This window comes from Lycium barbarum, chromosome 12 (assembly GCF_019175385.1).
Source record: "Lycium barbarum isolate Lr01 chromosome 12, ASM1917538v2, whole genome shotgun sequence".
NCBI lineage: Eukaryota > Viridiplantae > Streptophyta > Magnoliopsida > Solanales > Solanaceae > Lycium > Lycium barbarum.
This window is the reverse complement of record NC_083348.1, coordinates 11560329-11578739: the sequence shown is the minus strand read 5'-3', so window position 1 is coordinate 11578739 and position 18411 is coordinate 11560329. Positions and strand designations below refer to the sequence as shown.

The 18411-nt window shown below is 40.0% G+C and overlaps 3 protein-coding genes across 4 annotated transcripts; 1 reads left to right on the top strand and 2 right to left on the bottom strand.

Moving 5' to 3' along the window:
- The first annotated feature begins 6855 nt into the window (after nt 1–6855).
- Nucleotides 6856–8623, top strand: LOC132624834 (uncharacterized). 2 transcript variants are annotated; one of them, XM_060339560.1, is made up of 3 exons: nt 6856–7646; nt 8115–8210; nt 8292–8623. In XM_060339560.1, the coding sequence occupies exons 1-2, from the start codon at nt 7191–7193 to the stop codon at nt 8202–8204; spliced, it is 546 nt and encodes a 181-aa protein (XP_060195543.1). In that variant the 5' UTR covers nt 6856–7190; the 3' UTR covers nt 8205–8210; nt 8292–8623. The 2 variants fall into 2 exon arrangements, with proteins under 2 accessions (XP_060195543.1, XP_060195542.1); XM_060339559.1 differs by lacking the exon at nt 8292–8623 and having other exon boundaries at nt 6857–7646; nt 8115–8214.
- A 3777-nt stretch (nt 8624–12400) lies between these two features.
- LOC132624124 (uncharacterized) lies at nt 12401–14389 on the bottom strand. The gene is made up of 2 exons (XM_060338951.1): nt 13091–14389; nt 12401–12781 (listed from the first exon to the last, which is right to left on the bottom strand). The coding sequence occupies exons 1-2, from the start codon at nt 14387–14389 to the stop codon at nt 12401–12403; spliced, it is 1680 nt and encodes a 559-aa protein (XP_060194934.1).
- Nucleotides 14390–15085: 696 nt separating this feature from the next.
- LOC132624123 (uncharacterized) lies at nt 15086–16825 on the bottom strand. Its single transcript, XM_060338950.1, has 2 exons — nt 15863–16825; nt 15086–15658 (listed from the first exon to the last, which is right to left on the bottom strand). Exons 1-2 carry the CDS (start codon nt 16823–16825, stop codon nt 15086–15088), a joined length of 1536 nt encoding a protein of 511 aa, XP_060194933.1.
- Between the last annotated feature and the right edge of the window lie 1586 nt (nt 16826–18411).

Sequence of the window (18411 nt, the reverse complement as noted above, 5' to 3'; positions counted from 1 at the left end):
CTTCTAATAAGCAGCAGAAGGTTTTAAAAGATAGTGTACCCAACCTAACTTTTAAATTATTGTCACAAGCACATTGGAAAAGTCGTATCGAAAGTATAGAAGCAATAATATTTCAAGCTCCACAAATAAAAAATGCTTTATTGAAATTAGTAGAAGTTAGTGATAATCCAAAAACTAAAAGCGAAGCTACTTATTTCACGACATATATATGAGTTTGATAATTTTGAGTTTTTATTGGGTATGACTATTTGGCATGATATTTCATTAATTTTGAATGATGTGTAAAACATAATGGCTACTAATATTGATTGTTTAGGCTTATTTTTCGACGGATAAAGTGTTAAGAGAAGTAGTACAAGTAGAGATTGTACTCTAATCGATATACTCAATCAAATAAAAATCTTGATTCTTTTTCAAATATGTACCTATATAGCTTATTGAATAATGTTAACAAATTTTATGACAGTTGTCTCAGCAGAAAGAAGTTTTCGAAATTAAAATTGATAATTTCTTACCTAAGATTAACAATGTCTTAAGAGACATATTTAAATGAATTAATTGAGTTATCAATTGAAAAAGAATTATTAATGATTTATAAAAATCTAGAAAAGCAGACTTTAAAAAAAATTATAATGATTATATTTATTTAAAAAATCATGATATAAGGCCTCATATAAAAGTTTACTATAGGCGTCTGATCTTATTGAGCCGCCTCTGTCCAGGAGCTTCTTGTTCCAAACTAATGTATTCAAAATATGATAAACGGGTCAAATATCATGCTTTTTATGCATTGTACATCAACTTGTCGTACAACTAAATGCTTTTGACGTGTGCAGCTTAATTCACAGTACAAGTTTTTAGTTAGGAAAGGGATCACGACAACACATCTCGGAGAATTTCAACAAATTTGGTGCATCGTGCTCTTACCGTGTTAATGGACTCTATTTTTAAAGTTGTTCTCCGTATACACATTTTATAATCCCCTTCTCAGCACATACATCAATAAGTAATGTATACGGTAAAAATCGAAGCAATTTATATTCGGTAAGAATCGGAGTAAAAATTGTTGTTGTCCGATACGAGATCGAAGAAGAATGAGGTCGTTGGGCATCAAAGGGAACGAGGACCGAGGGATTGTGAGTTCATCCAACTGAGTGTCAAAACCGAGGGTATGTTGATAAGCCCAAAAAACCCGAGCCTGAGGCGAAGACACTCAACATAGGCTTGGAGTATCCATTATTGGCCAGGCCACGCGTCACCTGACCGTTCCCCCATGTGCGCTGACAATAGTACGGGTGTCAGAGTACCCGTACGGACGCTGCCTTATCCATTTTAGGGTTTTCTTATAAAGGCCTTTTTAGATTGTACTAAGGGTCATCTATTTGTAACTATAAGTAGGGGTGTACCTGTTACACCCCGGAAAATTTCGCGCTACCTAGACTGAAGACAGCTTAGTGTAAGCCCGAACAAGAGTAAAGTTATACAAGGATTAAGGAGGAAGGTTATATCATAAGAGTGTAGTCATATGTATATATGATGTGTGGAGACCAAATGGGGTGAATCGGTTCATATGTCATTTGACGAAAAGCCCTCGTTACTGTAAGCTAAGCGGGGCCCACACGTCGGGAGTTTTATAAAGGACATTTGAAGGGATATATGAGTAGTGCATGGAAAGTTGAGCAAGTCCTAAGAAGGACCCTTAAGCCAAATACGGGCATAAGCCCTCCAAAAGGATGATTTAAAGATACGTTTTCGGATGACCTGACTTGGAGGGGCCAAAACGCTATTATAAGTTTGGAATTTGGAAAAACACAAAGAATGAAAGTTGTAGATAAATGAAAGAGCTTTCCAACCATAGGTCGTGGGCCCTAACACAATGTCGGGATCAAAAGTTATGGTCATTTTAAGAGCAAGACCCTAAGCTGTCAAAAAGGGCTCCGCGGGCCCCACGTGAATAAGTCGGTGGAACCGACCTAACAGGGGTATAAATACCCCCATCAACCCCATTTTTTCAGCATAATAACATTCTCAAAGGTCCTAGAAAATTCTCCACACCTCCCCCAAACATTATAGTCTGATAAATCAAGAATTTAACACGATTACACCAAATCAGTCCGTGAAAGGTGATTGTTCTTGCTTCTACTTAAGTGTGGCGTTGAAGAAAATTTATGTGGCTGAGTTCCTTCAAGTATAAGGTATGTTATTCATCCCATCTCTTATGTTGAGTTTATTTGAAGGTCTAGCAAGCCTTGAAAATGAAAATAGTCATGGAGGAAAGGTCATAAAGTGTTGTGTTGTAGTTGTTGTGTTTATGGGCTGTTTTGAACATGTTGTGGCCGTGTGGATGGGCTGATTTATGCGTATAAAAATGGTATCTAACATTGTCGGTGTGTTAATGAGATTGTACTCCTTGATTGGGATGGAAGAAAGTGTATGTTGTTGTCGTATGTTGAAAAACGTCGTGTGGGATATTTATGGAATATATTGGTATGGATAATAGCGTTGTTGATGTTGGTATTGTTGTTGTTGTTGATTGGTTGCTGAATTGTAATTCTGGGCTAGGCATATAAATAGGGGAGATGCTGCCGAAATTTCGGCAGATTATAAATGAATTTATTTGAAGGACTAAGACAAGCGTATAACGATGAGTCTAATGACTGTGTAAATACTCTTGAATGTAGACTAGCGAGCTTGGACAAATAAGCATAGCTAATAGGAGGTGAAACAGGTATGTTAAGGCTCGTCCCTTTCTTTCAAAGGCATGATTCCTATGTTATGGCTTCATAAATGTTTCCATATCTTCCTTGTTCTCAAAAGTTAGATGTTTATGACTCGGAGGCATAATTTCTTTCCTAATAATTCATAGTTGTTTTCCAAAATGTCGTATTTTTCCAAACTAGAGGTTTATGATTTTGAAAGCTCTTATGACAACAAGGATGGACATGTTTTTATCATGATGGCAATGATGCCAAAGATGAGAATATTTTTCTACGGTAATTATTATGAGAACGATTCCATGTTTAAAGGTTCCAAGTTTACCATTTCAATGACGATTTATGAGTGTTGAGCTATTTCTTGATTTCCCAATTTTATTCATGGATGATGATTATTTTTAAAGATTCCAAGGTATATGAAGTGATGCCTTATGAGATTTATGAACTTATTCTATATTTTTCCCCTTGATGTTATTTTTCATTGGTAGTTTCACCTTATAATAATTGTTCCTTCAAGGTGAGACAAAGCGACCATGAATATTCCATAATGTAATCGGAGGTTACCGACCTTACGTCACTCCGATAGATACATGACTTTCTTTGGGCTCTCATGCATGTTGCTTATATGATATATGTATATGGTATATGTATATGTATATGGGAAAAAGGGACACATGTTGCGCTATAGACGCATTGCCACCTGATCAGTTGGTATCAGAGCCGGTGGTGGGGCAAACCCAGTGGTGGGGCAAACCCAATGGTGGGGCAAACCTCAGCAAGAACGCTGAGTCCCAAACTGGGGGGGTGAGTGTAAGGCTTGCCTTAGGCGAATCCCACATTGGTTTAGGCGAATCCCACACTGGTTTAGGCGAATCCCACATCGGTTAATATCATCTCATATGATATGTTCTATTTTCTATATATATGAAACAGAAATGTTTTTCTTTAAAAGAAAGCTAAGCATGCATGGCATCCGTCATAAGAGGCACTCACATGTACAGGTTACTCTCTTATCTCACGATATGCTCTGTATTTCCACTTTGTTATTATTCATAATTTACATCCCTTATTATGTTACTATTCATGCCTTACATACTCAGTACAATGCTCGTACTGACGTCCCTTCTTGTGGACGCTGCGTTTCATGCCACGCAGGTGTATACAGACGAGTAGAGGACATTGCTAGGAGATGTTCCAGCTGGGTTGGCGAGCTGCATTTCCTTCCGGAGTGTTGCCGAGTCAGAGTATCCATGTTATGGTTTCTTGATTGATGTTAGAGACTTTGCAAACAGAGTCACGTATATAGCATGTTAGTCTTGTAAACGGCTCTGCAAGCCGATGTATCATTATGCATTATGTTACAAACTTCATATGATTACAGATTTTACTCGAGTTGAGAAAGACGAAAGGAATGTTTTTGAAAAGCTTTCATTATGCATTTCATTTTGTGATTTAAGAGTCCAGTGAGACTATGAATATAATGAGAACTAGTGGGTTCGCTCGGCTCTAGGTAAGGGGTCGGGTGCCCATCATGCCCTATCAAGATGAGGGTGTGACAGTACCCCCTTCATTTTAGGGGAGATTTTCATTATTCATCACACTTGTAATCTAAAAAGGAGACAGAGGAATTTTCTTAGTGTTTGGCTCAGGTTAAAGAGGCAATCTCCAAAACTGGACCAGTTCTCAGAGTTTACAAATTCGGTTACTTAAGCTTTATTTACCATCATTCATCAATATACGATTATCATTTGCATACTATTGTTATACGTAATCTATTAATCTAACTACGTATCCTATAAACCACTTACAAATTTAATTGTCCATTTTAAAGGTAAACAAGTAATGCTGATGCTTGAGTCCTTATGGTACCTCCAACAGTGTGCAGGGCTGGATTACCCTACGGCTTACCCATACTCGGTATTTACGTCAGTCTTAGCAGTTAAAAATTAAAATGATAATATATGTTACTTAATTATGGTTGAGTGATAAATGTGTATATGAATCACACATGCTTGGTTCATCGATTAGATGTAATACTGGATGCGGTTGAGTTCTCACCACTGTTACAGGCTAAGGGTGTCAAGTGGGCCGGGCCAGCCAGGACCCGGCCCGGTAAACCCGGCCCACCACTGGCCCGGCCCAAGCCCACTAAGAGGTGTAAGGGGCTGGGCTAGGTGGGTTTTATTAGGGGGCTGGGCTAGGTGGGTTTTATTAGGGGGCTGGGCCGGACAAGGTGGACAGTCCACCAGCCCGGCCCACTTCAAATAAAAAAAAAAAGATAAGTACTACATTTATTATTAATAATAAGTATTTTAAAAACATTGTATCCCAATAAAATAGTTGTAGCTATAATTGTGGGATTCTTAAAATTTTGGAAGAAAATATATGAAATATTTATTAATTATTCAAACCGTAGTTAGAATCTTACTTTAGTTAATTAAAACTTAACCATTAATTTTAACTCATGTAATGTGTCTCTTATTCAAGTAAGAACTTGGGGAAAATGGAGAGGAGTCGGACTCGTTAATATTTAATTGCTACTAAATGAAAACTAATTAGCTCTCCTTTTTTAAAAAAAAAAAAAATTAGTGGTCACTGGTCAGCTGAGCCCCACAAAATTAATAAAGTGGGCAGTGACCTTTTCCAACGTTTGAAAACTAGTTAGCTCTTCCTTTGTTTTTTTTTTTCAAACTAGTTAGCTCTTCCTTTGTTTGTTTTTCAATTAATAATGGGCAGGTGGGCCCCAAAGAATTAACAAAGTGGCCAAGTGACCGTTGCCAACGGAAAGATTGGCAATTCAACCGTTGGCCCAAAAAAGGACCCCTCAACCCCTTAAAACTATTTTTGACCTTTAAGTTTAAAAAATTACAGTTTAACCCATTTTTCACCTATAAATACCTCATACATTTCATCATTTTTTACTACAATCGTCTCATTTTATCTCACTTTCCCTCTTAATTTTCAGCAATTTCTATAATTTTAGTATTCTACTTTAATTGTTTTTGCAAACTTGCAATTAACAAGATCAAGTGGAAGGCTTCAAGTATTCAATTCATCAATTTACGATCACGTTATTATTTCCTTATCTCCGAGAATTTGGTACCTTTGTTCCATCTCTTACTTTTATTTAGTACTTTAATTCTTGCATTTTAATTTTAATTTTTGTTATTTTAATTTGCATAATGGAACCACTAAAAAGAATCGGTAAAACTTTATGTCCCGATGGTAGTAGTAGCGGTAAGAAAAAATCTGGTAGTGGTAGAGGTAGGGGTAGTACTAGCGCTAGAAATTATACTCGTGTTCCGCAAGCACCACCTAGTGAAATAGGCGACATAGGTGTGGGTGCACATGATATGAATTATATAGAATTACAAGAAACGTACGGTATAGAAGATGAGAATGAAGTTGAGATACAAGTAGACGATGATGATAATGACAATAATTCACCCACTAGTCCCGCTAATGATATTGCTCAGTCTCGAACTGAGGCTCAGGGTCGTCCTCCACTGCCTGAAGGAGCCCGAAAAAAAACTAGCGCCCGGAAAAAAACTAGCTTAGTGTGGAATTATTTTGCCCGATTAGAAAATAATCCGGATTATGTTGCATGTAAAATTTGTGAGATACCTTATAAAGTTGATGGTTAAAATAAAGTTGACAACAACTAGATTTTAAAGTATCAAACTTAATAAATTTTAGTATTAGAATTTTTTTTAAAATAATTAAAATCCGGCTCGGCCCACTAACTAAAACCCGGCCCGGCCCACTAACGGGCCCGGTTAGCCCGAGGTGTAGCCCCTATCCGAGGTGGGCTGGGCCGGACACCCTTTCCCTCTCCAAGCCCGGCCCCTTAACTTACGGCCTGCCCAGCCCCTTGTGGCCACGTTAAAATGGCCCGGCCCGGCCTACTTGACACCCATCGATTAGATGTAATACTGGATGCGGTTGAGTTCTCACCACTGTTACAGGCTGTGTTTCCAGGTTGTGATTTAGGCATACGTATATCCTTAAAATATACTTTTCGCCTCTACATAGCCAGACTGGCTCCAAGACCAGGACTATAGCCAGACTGGCTCCAAGACCAGGACTACATTAGCATACATTAATCATAAACAATTAGACGTGGGAACCTCATTTTTGACTTGGCATTCATTATTAATACAGTCCCTCCATGTTCATGCGCTTCCGCCTTTCTCTGCATAATTATTTCCCATTATATTACTACTATTATAATCTTCGTAATATCTTTATCACTAACTTATATATTATCACGTTTTGCTCATTACTTTTCTCGAAAACTAATTCAACACTGTTAGTAACATGCTTATGATCATCCACCTAAACCTAATCAATTATTAATGTTGCTATTTTTATATCTTAATATTATCTGTCTTCAATAAGCCATGGCCCTATATCAAGACACACTTTCTTGGAAAGTAAAATCATAATTAAAGAAAGAGAAGATCAAGAATTCACAATATGGATGAAACTGATCAGAAATCCAAGCAAGAGGAAAGCCAGAACAAGGAAACCACAGCCACCACCAAGGAGGAAACCGCAGCCCCCACCAACGAGGAGGCTCCTGCCGCGAGTCCAGACTTGTTGAAATCAGAATTGGAGAGTCTAGAAAAAATGGTGGTGGAAAAACTGAACTCTGATGAAACCAAGGCGAACATTGAATCAGCAGTAATTAACCCTGTCGTGTCATTGGCTCAAGGATTCGCTCAATCTGCAAAGGGCTTGGCTAGTAAAGTGGAGGCCAAAGTTGAGACACAAGCAGCCAAATTGTCCTCTGTACTACAGAAGCTGAAGCCAAATGGGACTGAGGAGTTGCCTACTTCAGACAAACATGTTGGGGAGTCATCAGCAGCAGACACAGATAACGCTAACAATAACGGAGGTCATGAAGAAGCTCCTACAACCACTGACAAAGAGGTAATGCATTCAGTATGTAGCTCTTTTGTAATTAGTTCATTTGAATCTATCAAACTTAAATCTTGAATCAGCCTCTACTGGCATAACTAGGTTGGAATTGAAGAAATATAGGGGCAGATTCAGAATTTAAACTTGATGAGTTTAATATTTAGCTTCTTGCTGTTGATGAATCCATTGCATTTTTTTTGAAAATATGAATTAAATTCTTTCTAAACTGTAATAACGTTTTATATATATTTATACTCATGTCAAAAATATTTTCATTTGATACTAGTAAACCCGGCACCATCTGCCTCTGACTGGAGTAACTTAAAGAAATGCGTTTCTTTAAGCTCAATACCATTTTTCATTTCGTACTCCTTTCTTTTTCATAGAAACTACAACTTAGTATTATTTCCTACATCTAACAAATTCACATATTAAACATAACAAAATTCAACGAATTCCTTTTACTGTCCTTTTTCGCAGCCACTTGTTGGAATGGTCGCTCAGGCTAGGACTTCGTGGATGAACTGCTGCGGTTTACTTGAAGTTCTTGCGAGACCATCGGACAAATAATTATTGGTAATTGGTAGAGATGAGTAAAGTTATTTCTTGGTTTCGCGCTCAGCGTATTATAATAAGCAATTCTTGTATTACGTACAGGAAAAAAACATTGCTAGCAGATTCTGTTGCTTCTTGATGGAGAGGTTGCAGATCTGATGCTGAGTGATCTTAGAATAGAAAAAACATGTTCTTTTTCAACTAATGTAATGAAGTTATGAAAATGTTTGCAGCACAAAAATTAATGTGCTTGTGAGAGGGTTTTGTTTTTCAATTCATTTTCTGTTTCACGTGTATCTTCTTATGATTTCGATCTAAGAATGGATATTATGAGTGTAGACAATAAAATTCGCGTCGAGAAAATAATAATCGAGACAGGAAAATATCGCAACAATCTTTATATTTGATTTCAGAATATGAGTGTTACAATCTCTATTATTCCTCTGATTCGTCTTTTCAACAATAATTTCAAGGGCTTTTGAGCTTGATCTTGAACTTGATGGATTTGATTTTGACTTGTACTTGAATTCAAGGGCTTTTGAGCTTGATCTTGAATCTGGTGGTCTTGATCTTGAACTTGTACTTGGATTCAAGGGCTTGAAGCTTGATCTTGAATCTTCGTCTAGATCTCTAGAACTTCTAGAGAAATACTTGAATGCTTTTAGCTTGTAGAGAAATCCGCAGCGTTTGATCCACGAGCTCTCTCTTGCTTCTTGTTAAAATTTCTGTTCCTTTTCTGAATTATGAGACCCCTATTTATAGTTGTAGGATAGAGGAGTTGCGATAAGGACAGGCTTCTTTCGACCAATCAGAATTAAGCTGACAAGCCGATATTTGATTGGCCGGAACATGTCATTTGTACACGTGGCGTATCTTCATTGGCCTTTGATTTGACTAGGCATGCTGCATCATTTTGACACGTGGCATGATCCTATTGGCTTCTTCGTTTGACTTGGCGTGCCACGTCATTTGACATGTGGCACCAATTTGGGCCTCTTGAATAAAATGACATTTTGGGCTTAGCAAAGTGGGCTCATTATTTATAGCCCAAATTAATGGACTAGCCCAATAGAAATCGGATCTTTAATTAAATTCGTATTATTGGACTTAAATAATTAACCCAATTATATTAATCCATAATATTTATTTGGACTAATATATCTTGAATTTACTATAATCCGAATTTCTTACGGATTTAAATTCAATAATATTTCGCTATCTACAAATGCTCCCTGCTTCAAGACTTATCGAGATATAGATGTGTTGACCCTCAAAAGATCAGTCTTGAAGTATTATTGAAGTGTAATTCAAAATTCGGGTCAAGAGAAGGTCCATCAGACTTTTTGAGAATTTAATGCCAGTGCATTTTTTTTTTTTTTTACATATGCTAGGACTAATAATTGTAAACCACGTACATATGCAATTCTTGGACCCCATATTAGACCAAGGATTCCAATTTCCTTTAATTAAAGAAAGATCCAATTTTTATGGCAAGTGTTTGACGTCGGGTGCTGCACCGACGTAATCCCCTTTCCTTTCCTTAATTGGACTAAGGTATTGTCTTTCCAACCAATTAGGACTCCATATCCAATTAATATTGGATTAGGAGTGGACTGACCGACGTTGCCCATCTATAAATAAGAGCATGTTCTCCATTATTCTGCGTCAATTACGTCGTCCGACAGGTAATTTTTTTTTTCAGCGTTTCCTTTTATTGCATTGTTTCTCCCCCCCCCCCCCCCCCTCCCCTTTTTTTTAAACGACAATGTTGAGTTCTCGTTCAAGGGAAGGACCCATGCATGAAGAAGATAGTTTTGAGGCGCAAAGGGGTGGATACTAGTCCCCGCTCTAAGAACGGTAAGGTAATCTTACGGCGCAAAGGGATGGTTACTTGTCCCCGCCCTAAGAACGGTAAGGTAATCTTACGGCGCACAGGGATGGATACTCGTCCCCGCCCTAAGAACGGTAAGGTAATCTGACGGCGCAAAGGGATGGACACTCGTCCCCGCCCTAAGAACGGTAAGGTAATCTTACGGCGCAAAGGGATGGATACTCGTCCCCGCCCTAAGAACGGTAAGGTAATCTGACGGCGCAAAGGGATGGATACTCGTCCCCGCCCTAAGAACGGTAAGGTAATCTTACGGCGCAAAGGGATGGACACTCGTCCCCGCCTTAAGAATGGTAAAGTAATCTTACGGCGCAAAGGGATGGATACTCGTCCCCGCCTTAAGAATTTAGGGAGTTCATTTGTCAAGGTCTTTGTACCTATGGATATACGTCCAAGTCTGCTACTAATAACTTCTCTTGTCCTTTGCAACTTGAAGAGATGGTTTACTTCAGACACTACACTTCCCCATCCACCTAAGGTATCTCGTAGTTGAGACTGAAGATGGCGCGGACTAAACTAGATTCTTGATTCATACCATACTAGCTGGGCGATATGCGAGTATGTGGCCTTCTTTGAGGAATCCGCTTCATATGGCAAATTGGACGTCGAAGAAAACCCAAAATTCTAAAATCGATCATCCAAGATGTGGTCCATCCAAGATGTGGTCACTCCAAGCACCAAACTATCATCATGCCAACATTGCATCCGCGCTACCATGCTTAGCTCGTCGTATAATCCCATATAGATCATCCCAGATAAATCCAAGAATTTGACTCTACATGCTGAAATGCCAATATTTCTCAGATTCGAGCAGTCTCGCCAAAACAAATTCATATCTCGACGTAGGGGCATTGAAATCACGAGCCGCAAAATTCCCAAGAAACTAGACTCATAAATCTAGCATGTTTCCAAAAATCAATGTCAACAAACATATATATCATCCCAGATAAATCCAAGAATTTGGCCCTACATGCTGAAACGCCAATATTTCTCGGATTCGAGCAGTCTCGCCAAATAAAATTCGTATCTCAATGTAGGGGCGTTGAAATCACGAGTCGCAAAATTTCAAAGAAACTAGACTCATAAATATAGAATGTATCCAAAAATCAAAGCCACCAACAATATGAATAGTTCCAGATAAATTCAAGAAGTTGACAATACATGCTAAAGCGTTGATAGTTTCAGATTTGCGCAGTTTCGTCGAGAAAATTCATATCTCGATGTAGGAACATCAAAATCATGAGCCGCCAAATTCTCAGGAAACAAGACTTACTAATCTAATATGTATCCAAAAATCAAAGTTGGAAACCCTCTGGATCATCCCAGATAAATTCGGGAATCTACCTTAGATTTTTTTTATTCCAACTTGAAAACCTGACGGATTTGAAGGATTGAACTTGAAGGCTTGTTGGATTTTAAGACTTCAACTTGCAGACAAGGTGAATTTAAAACTTTAGCTTGAAGACTAACATATTTGAAGGCTTTGCCTTGCAGTTGCGATGGCTTTGGACTCCAACTCAAAGAGTTGCCGGATTTGAGGCCTTCAATTTGGAGACCAATGATTTTGCAGACTTTAACTCCTTGATTTAACCACTTGCGAAGAGATTACAGTCATTCCATTGGAGAAACCCATTTGTCATGGAGATTTGCCTTCGTTGGACTACTGATATTTAGTGAAAGTTCAAATCGAAGCAAAAGGATGCTTGTATGTACGATCTCCATGCGCCTGATCAGGGGAACTTCATTTTGAACAACACATAGGGGGATGCGTTTTTTTTTACTCATGCGACTGAACTTAGAATAAAACTCTAAACGCCTACGTACCTCGGTGAAGAGGATCAAGTCATACCATAGTTCAGAAAAATGAGTTTTTTTTTGTCCTAACTTTTGCCTAGGCTGCCTCTTGCGGGGTTTTCAACCTAGCGGACATTTTCTTGGGTCCTAACTTTTTCCTAGGCCGCCTCTTGCGAGATTTTCAACCTAGCGGACATTTTCTTGGGCCGTGCATAGTTTATACTCTTGCGGGCCAGGAGTTGCATGCAGTTTAGTCTCGTGCCTTAAGGAGAGTCATCTTGCTTCAAGGATAGTACTTTTTCAAGAACTTCGCGTTGATAGGACCGATCCTCAAGCCATCTGCATCAACAATTTTGTAAGCGCCACTTGAATATGCTTCTTGTATGACATATGGTCCATCCCATTTTGAGGTGAATTTGCCCCCAGACTTATAGGAAACGATGATGGGTCTTCTTACTGCAAGGACTTGATCTCCCACTTGGAAGGACCTCAAGCGAACCTTTTTGTTGAAGGCACGAGATAGATGGGCTTAATAACATTCAAGATTTTGTTGAGCCTCCATCCTTTTCTCATCAAGTGCTTCTAACTCTGCAAGACGCAATTGAGTATTTTCCTCTTCGGTGAGCCCTTCTTGAATAGCAAGTCGTAAAGAAGGTATTTGGCGCTCAAGTGGTAGGACTGCTTCAACTCCATAAGCAAGCGAGTACGGGGTTGCTTGCGTTGGTGTGTTGTAAGTTGTCCTATATGCCCACAAAGCTTCTACCATTCGTTCATGCCAATCCCTTTTGGACTTGGAGACAACCTTCTTCAACAAGTTACACAAAGTCTTATTGAACGCTTCGGCTAGACCGTTGGCGGCAGCATGATACATAGAAGATTTACGCTGCTTGAAGCCGAAGAGATCACAAATCTGTTTCATCAATTTGTTATCAAATGGCTTGCCATTGTCCGTTATTATGTAACGAGGAATGCCGAAGCGGTAGATGATGTTTACTCGGATGCAATTCGCAACATTCTCCTTCTTCACTTCTTTAAGAGCGACAGCTTCGGCCCATTTTGAGAAGTAATCGATTGCAGCCAAGATGTACAAGTGTCCACCAGAATATTTCGGCAACGGACCAACGACATCCAACCCCCAAGCGTCAAATGGCCAAGATGCGACGGTCGGGTGTAATGCTTCGGGCGGCTGATGTATAAAATTCGCATGAAACTGACAAGCCTTGCATCTTCGAGCATAGTCCAAGCAATCTTTCACCATCGTTGGCACATAATATCCCATCCTTTTTATGTGGAAATGGAGCTTTGGTCCAAATTGATGTGATCCACATACTCCTGAATGTGCTTCTTGCAAAGCTTGGACTGCTTCATCCTCCCCCAAACATCGTAAGAGTATCCCCTCAAAAGATCTTCTATATAAGGTATCCTTGTAGTAAAGGAATCGAGGTGCGCGACGATGAATCTCAGTTCTTCTTTTTGAGTCTTCTGGCAGTATCCCATAACTTAAGTAGTCAATGATGGGTTGTCGCCAGTCTTCCTTTGCAGCTTCAGAAACAGCTACGAGATGCTCAAGCTCACTTTCCGCGCCTTCATCCTCATTTGGTGGAGGTACTACCCATTTTCGGCAGATAGTCACTTGAGTTTGATCTGGCAGAGTTAGTGTTGAAGCTAGAGCAGCTAAAGCATCGGCTTTCTTATTTTCCTTCCTTGGAACGTGCTGAAGAGTCACATCACCAAGCCATCCTATCAACTTCTGAGCATAACCATGATAGGGGAGTAATTCGGGCTTCCTGACTTCATAACTTCCCAGGAGTTGATTGATCACCAACTGAGAGTCACCAAACACTTGTAACTGCAACTGCTTCATGTCGACTGCCATTTCAAGTCCAAGTATTAGTGCTTGATATTCAGCGACATTGTTGGAGCAACATTGTGTCAAAGTAAAGGAGTATGGTAGAACTTCTCCCTGCGGAGTAACAAACACCACACCAGCACCAGCTCCATCACGTTGTGCAGCACCATCAAAGTACATTTTCCACGGAGATTGAATTTCAACGATCATTGCATCTTCGTCGGGAAGTTCATCAGTTAGCTCCCAGTCATCAGGTATTGGGTGAGCTGCTAGGAAGTCTGCCAATGCCTTTCCTTTTACAGCCTTTTGAGGGATGTATGTAATCTCAAATTGTTGAAACTGGAGGTACCACCTTGCTAGTCGATCACTGAGGATTGGTTTTGACATCACAAACTTGATGGGATTTGCTCTGGAAATGAGATTAACACTATGAGCTTGAAAGTAGTGCTTCAGCTTTTGAATCGAGAAGACTAGTGCCAAGCACAACTTTTCAATTGGCGTGTAGTTCAGCTCATTACGTGTCATCATTCTGCTCAAGTAGTAAAGAGAATTTTCTTTCCCTTCGCTATTCTCTTGGGCCAACAACTCTCCAACCGACTTTTCTTGTGCTGAAATGTACAGTATCAATGGTTTTCCAGGTACAGGGGCTACTAGAACTGGAGGCTTCATTAAATATGACTTGTTATTCTCGAAGGCATTGGTACATGCTTCGTCCTACTTGAAAGGGGCGCCCTTCTTCATGAGACGACTAAATGGTTGGCACCTCCCAGCTAATTTCGAAATGAATCTCCTAATATAAGCTAGCTTCCCTTGCAGACTTTTTAACTCATGAATATTTCGAGGCTCGGGCATTTTCAAAATTGCATCAACTTTGGCTTGATCAATTTCGATTCCTCGATGTCGAACAATGAAACCAAGGAAATTTCTAGAAGTAACTCCAAAGGCACATTTCAATGGATTCATTCGAAGTTGATATCTCCGAAGTCGCTCGAACACCATTCTCAGGTCTTGCAAGTGGTCGCTTCTCTTTCTTGATTTTACCACCAAGTCATCCACATAACATTCAACATTTTTATGGAGCAAATCATCAAAGATATTCTGCATAGCCCTTTGATATGTGGCACCAGCATTTTTCAAACCGAAAGGCATCACTTTGTAACAATAAATACCCTTGGGTGTACGAAATGCAGTAAGCTCTTCATCTTTTGGTGCCATACGAATTTGGTTATAGCCGGATGAACCATCCATGAAAGAAATCGCCTCGTAACCAGTGGTAGCATCAATCATCAATTCTGGGATGGGAAGCGGGAAATCATCTTTAGGGCATGCGTTGTTAAAATCCCTGAAGTCAACACAAACTCGAATTTAGCCAGTCTTCTTTTTTACGGGAACGATACTTGAAATCCATGTAGGATATTTAACTTCACGAATAAAGCCAGCTTCAATGAGTTTGTTGACTTCATTTTCGATTGAAGGAATCAAATCTGGTCTGAAATGCCTTTGGGCCTGCTTAACAGGACGGGCACCATTCTTGACCGCCAGATGATGGACTGCTACTTTGGGATCTAATCCAGGCATCTCTTTATAACTCCAAGCAAAAACATCCCTATATTCTTTCAGTATTTCCATGTAAGTGTCTTCTTCATCACCTGTTAGAAAAGCACTTAGGTAGGTGGGCCTTGGGTCTTCATCAGTACCAAGATTAACTTCTTTCAAAGAGTCTACTGTGGTATTCACCCCTTCTTCAAGTTCTGGAGGAGCATCTCTGGCATCTTCATCCTCTCGAGGATCGCCATCATTGAAAGATATGTGGTAACACGAGGAAATGTCCTCCAACTTCTCGGCAACCTCTATCTGAAATGAAGTATTTTGATCACTTTGTGCGGTAATATGATATGAAGAACCTACACTCTCCTCATCTTCGTCACGCTCCTTGGTCTACACTACAGTGTGAAACTTTGCTTTTAGCACCTCCTCACATAAAACCACAAGTTTTGTTTGTCGTCTCATTCTAGAAGGAATCAAACTTTGTATATCCCTCTAGGTTCCAGGAAAAGCAAGCGTTTTCACGCGTTGATAATCTCTGTGGAACTTGTTCTTCCTTTATTTCTTCAGTTTTAACGGCCCTAATCTCTCAAATACAGAAGCTTTTGTGGCCGACTTTCCAAGACGATCAAACACTGAAGGCCTTTTGTTGGAAGCAACAGACTCATCTTCCACAGTGATGTAGTTGATACTTGCCCTTCTTATGGATATGCGAACTGGCGGAGGTTGTTTGTATCCCAAACTTTCACGTGATTGTATCATGCTAGCTTCTGATGGAAGTTTCCCTAACTTTGATGGCTCGTTGGGGTTGTACCCATCCTTGACAAATAACTTGTAAGCATTTGGATCAAAGTCTTCATTTGTACGTTTTGTAGGGAGTGCCATATTTTGTGGCGGATTCTGAGCCACGAAGTCTCCAAGTAACTTTGAGGACAAATTTATCGCATCAATTCGTCTGATGGGAAGAGTTAGCCCCCCTAGCATATTTTCTTGAGCTTCAGATGGTTCACCTTCCTTTTTCTTCAACTTTGGAACATAGCAGAGCACGGGAGTTGTCTTCTTCTTCTTCTTCAAAGACACGGTGTTCCCTTTGTTGGGACTGGAGTGCGACACCTCAGCACCAACTTTAACTTTTCCAATAATCTCATCAGCTCTTTCAGTTGCGATCTTATCACTCTTGGTCGTTGCGATGTCATCGACTTTTACTTCTCTCACTGTGTAGTTCTTCAAGTAGAACTTTGCATCGACGAAGTGTGACTCTGCTTCAGTAAATGGCTTATCATCAGCAACTATCTTCTTTTCGACACTCCCTTCGAGATACTTCAAACACTGATAGTAGGAGGATGGGACAACTTTGTTCTCGTGTATCCATGGCCTGCCAAGCAACATATTATACGAAGTCTTTGCGTCGATGACATGCATCCATGCACTTGATCGCAAATCTTCGATGGTGATATCTACTTTGATAGCACCTATGGCTCGTTGCCCCCCTTGATTGAATCCTTGTATCATCAAGCGGCTTTCAGAAAGTTCTTCAGTTGTGATGCCAAGTTCCTTCATTGTACGAATAGGAAGAATGTTAACCCCAAATCCATCATCCATCATCTATCAATATTCTGTTTATCCTCTTCTCGAGGGCATAACCCACCATGTACAATGGGCGATTATGTAGTGTTTCACCAAGTAGAAGATCGTCATCTGTGAATGTGATTCTTGTATCACATGTGTGTACCTCTCTCGAAGAAGATTCAACAGGCTTTTCAGATGATGACAGAGACGACGTTGATAGATTTTTATCATTTGCTTCCTCTTTATTAGTATTGAAGCATGATGCCTCAATGTTGTCTCGAGCAGTCTTATTGTGGAACCAGCTTGGTAGGAATTCCCCCAAAGTCACAGGATATCGTGGTTCTTGGTGATAGCTCTTCTCCACTTTTGCTTTCCTCGGACGCCCAATTGATCTCTGCTTCCTTGGTCTTCTAACCATCCTTTTCCTTGTTAGTTGTTTAGATGATTCTTTTCGTGGACTTGTTTTGCAGCGTCTCCGCCTAGTCACCAGAATCTAACCTTCATCATTGGCTTCATCAACTTGGGTTCTATCTTCCTCCAATGGTCCTCCCTCATGTTCTTCAAAGCTGTATATCTGGACCGGATCGAAAGAACCAAAGGTGATAAAGACTTGATTCGAACTTGCCTTCTCATCATCAAGCAGAATCTTGTTTTCATTAGCCAACTGCATAACTTTGTCCTTGAAGACAAAGCACTTCTCAAGAGGGTGACCCACGAGTTGATGATACTTACAATAGTTCGGGTCGTTTGTTCTTCCAGCTTCATTGGGCCGCTTCATCTCTGGTAACTCAATGAGCTTCAGCTCAAGTAGTTCATCAAAAATTTTAGGGACATCAGAATCCAGGAAGGGGTATTCTCTTTCTTGCATCTCCTTCAAGGTAGACTTTCAGCTTTTGTTGTCTTGGAAGGAAGTTGCTTTCATACTCTGCTTCTTGCTCGCCTTCATAGTAAACTTTACAGGCGAGGCGTTGACATTCATGGATTCTTTATTATCACTCTTGGGGACGAACTTGCTCCATTTCTTGGGTTCCTGCTTGTCCTTTCCTTTGCGAAGGTCGTAGACAGGCATTACTTCATTCCCAGTGGAAGACATGCTCAATCCATGTCATGAGCACGAGTAGCTAGTTCTTCAAAAGACCTTGGCTTAATTCCTTGCAATATGTAGTGAAGCCCCCAATGCATTCCTTGCATACACATCTCTATCGCAGAAGCTTCGCTGAGCCTATCTTTGCAGTTTAGACTCGCATTTCTCCATCGGTTGATGAAATCGATAACTGATTCGCCCTTCCTCTGGCGAGTGCTTGTAAGCTCAACCATGCTCACGGTACGCCTCGTGCTATAAAAGCGGTTGAGGAAATCCTGCTCGAGTTTCTCCCAACTATCGATAGAATTAGGCTCAAGATCAGTGTACCAGTCGAAGGCATTTCCTTTGAGGGAGCGGACGAACTGTTTGACGAGATAGTCTCCATAGGTCCCAGCGTTGTTACATGTTTCAACAAAATGTGCAACATGTTTCTTTGGATTTCCCTTGCCTTCAAATTGTTGAAATTTGGGAGGTTGATAACCGGCGGGCATCT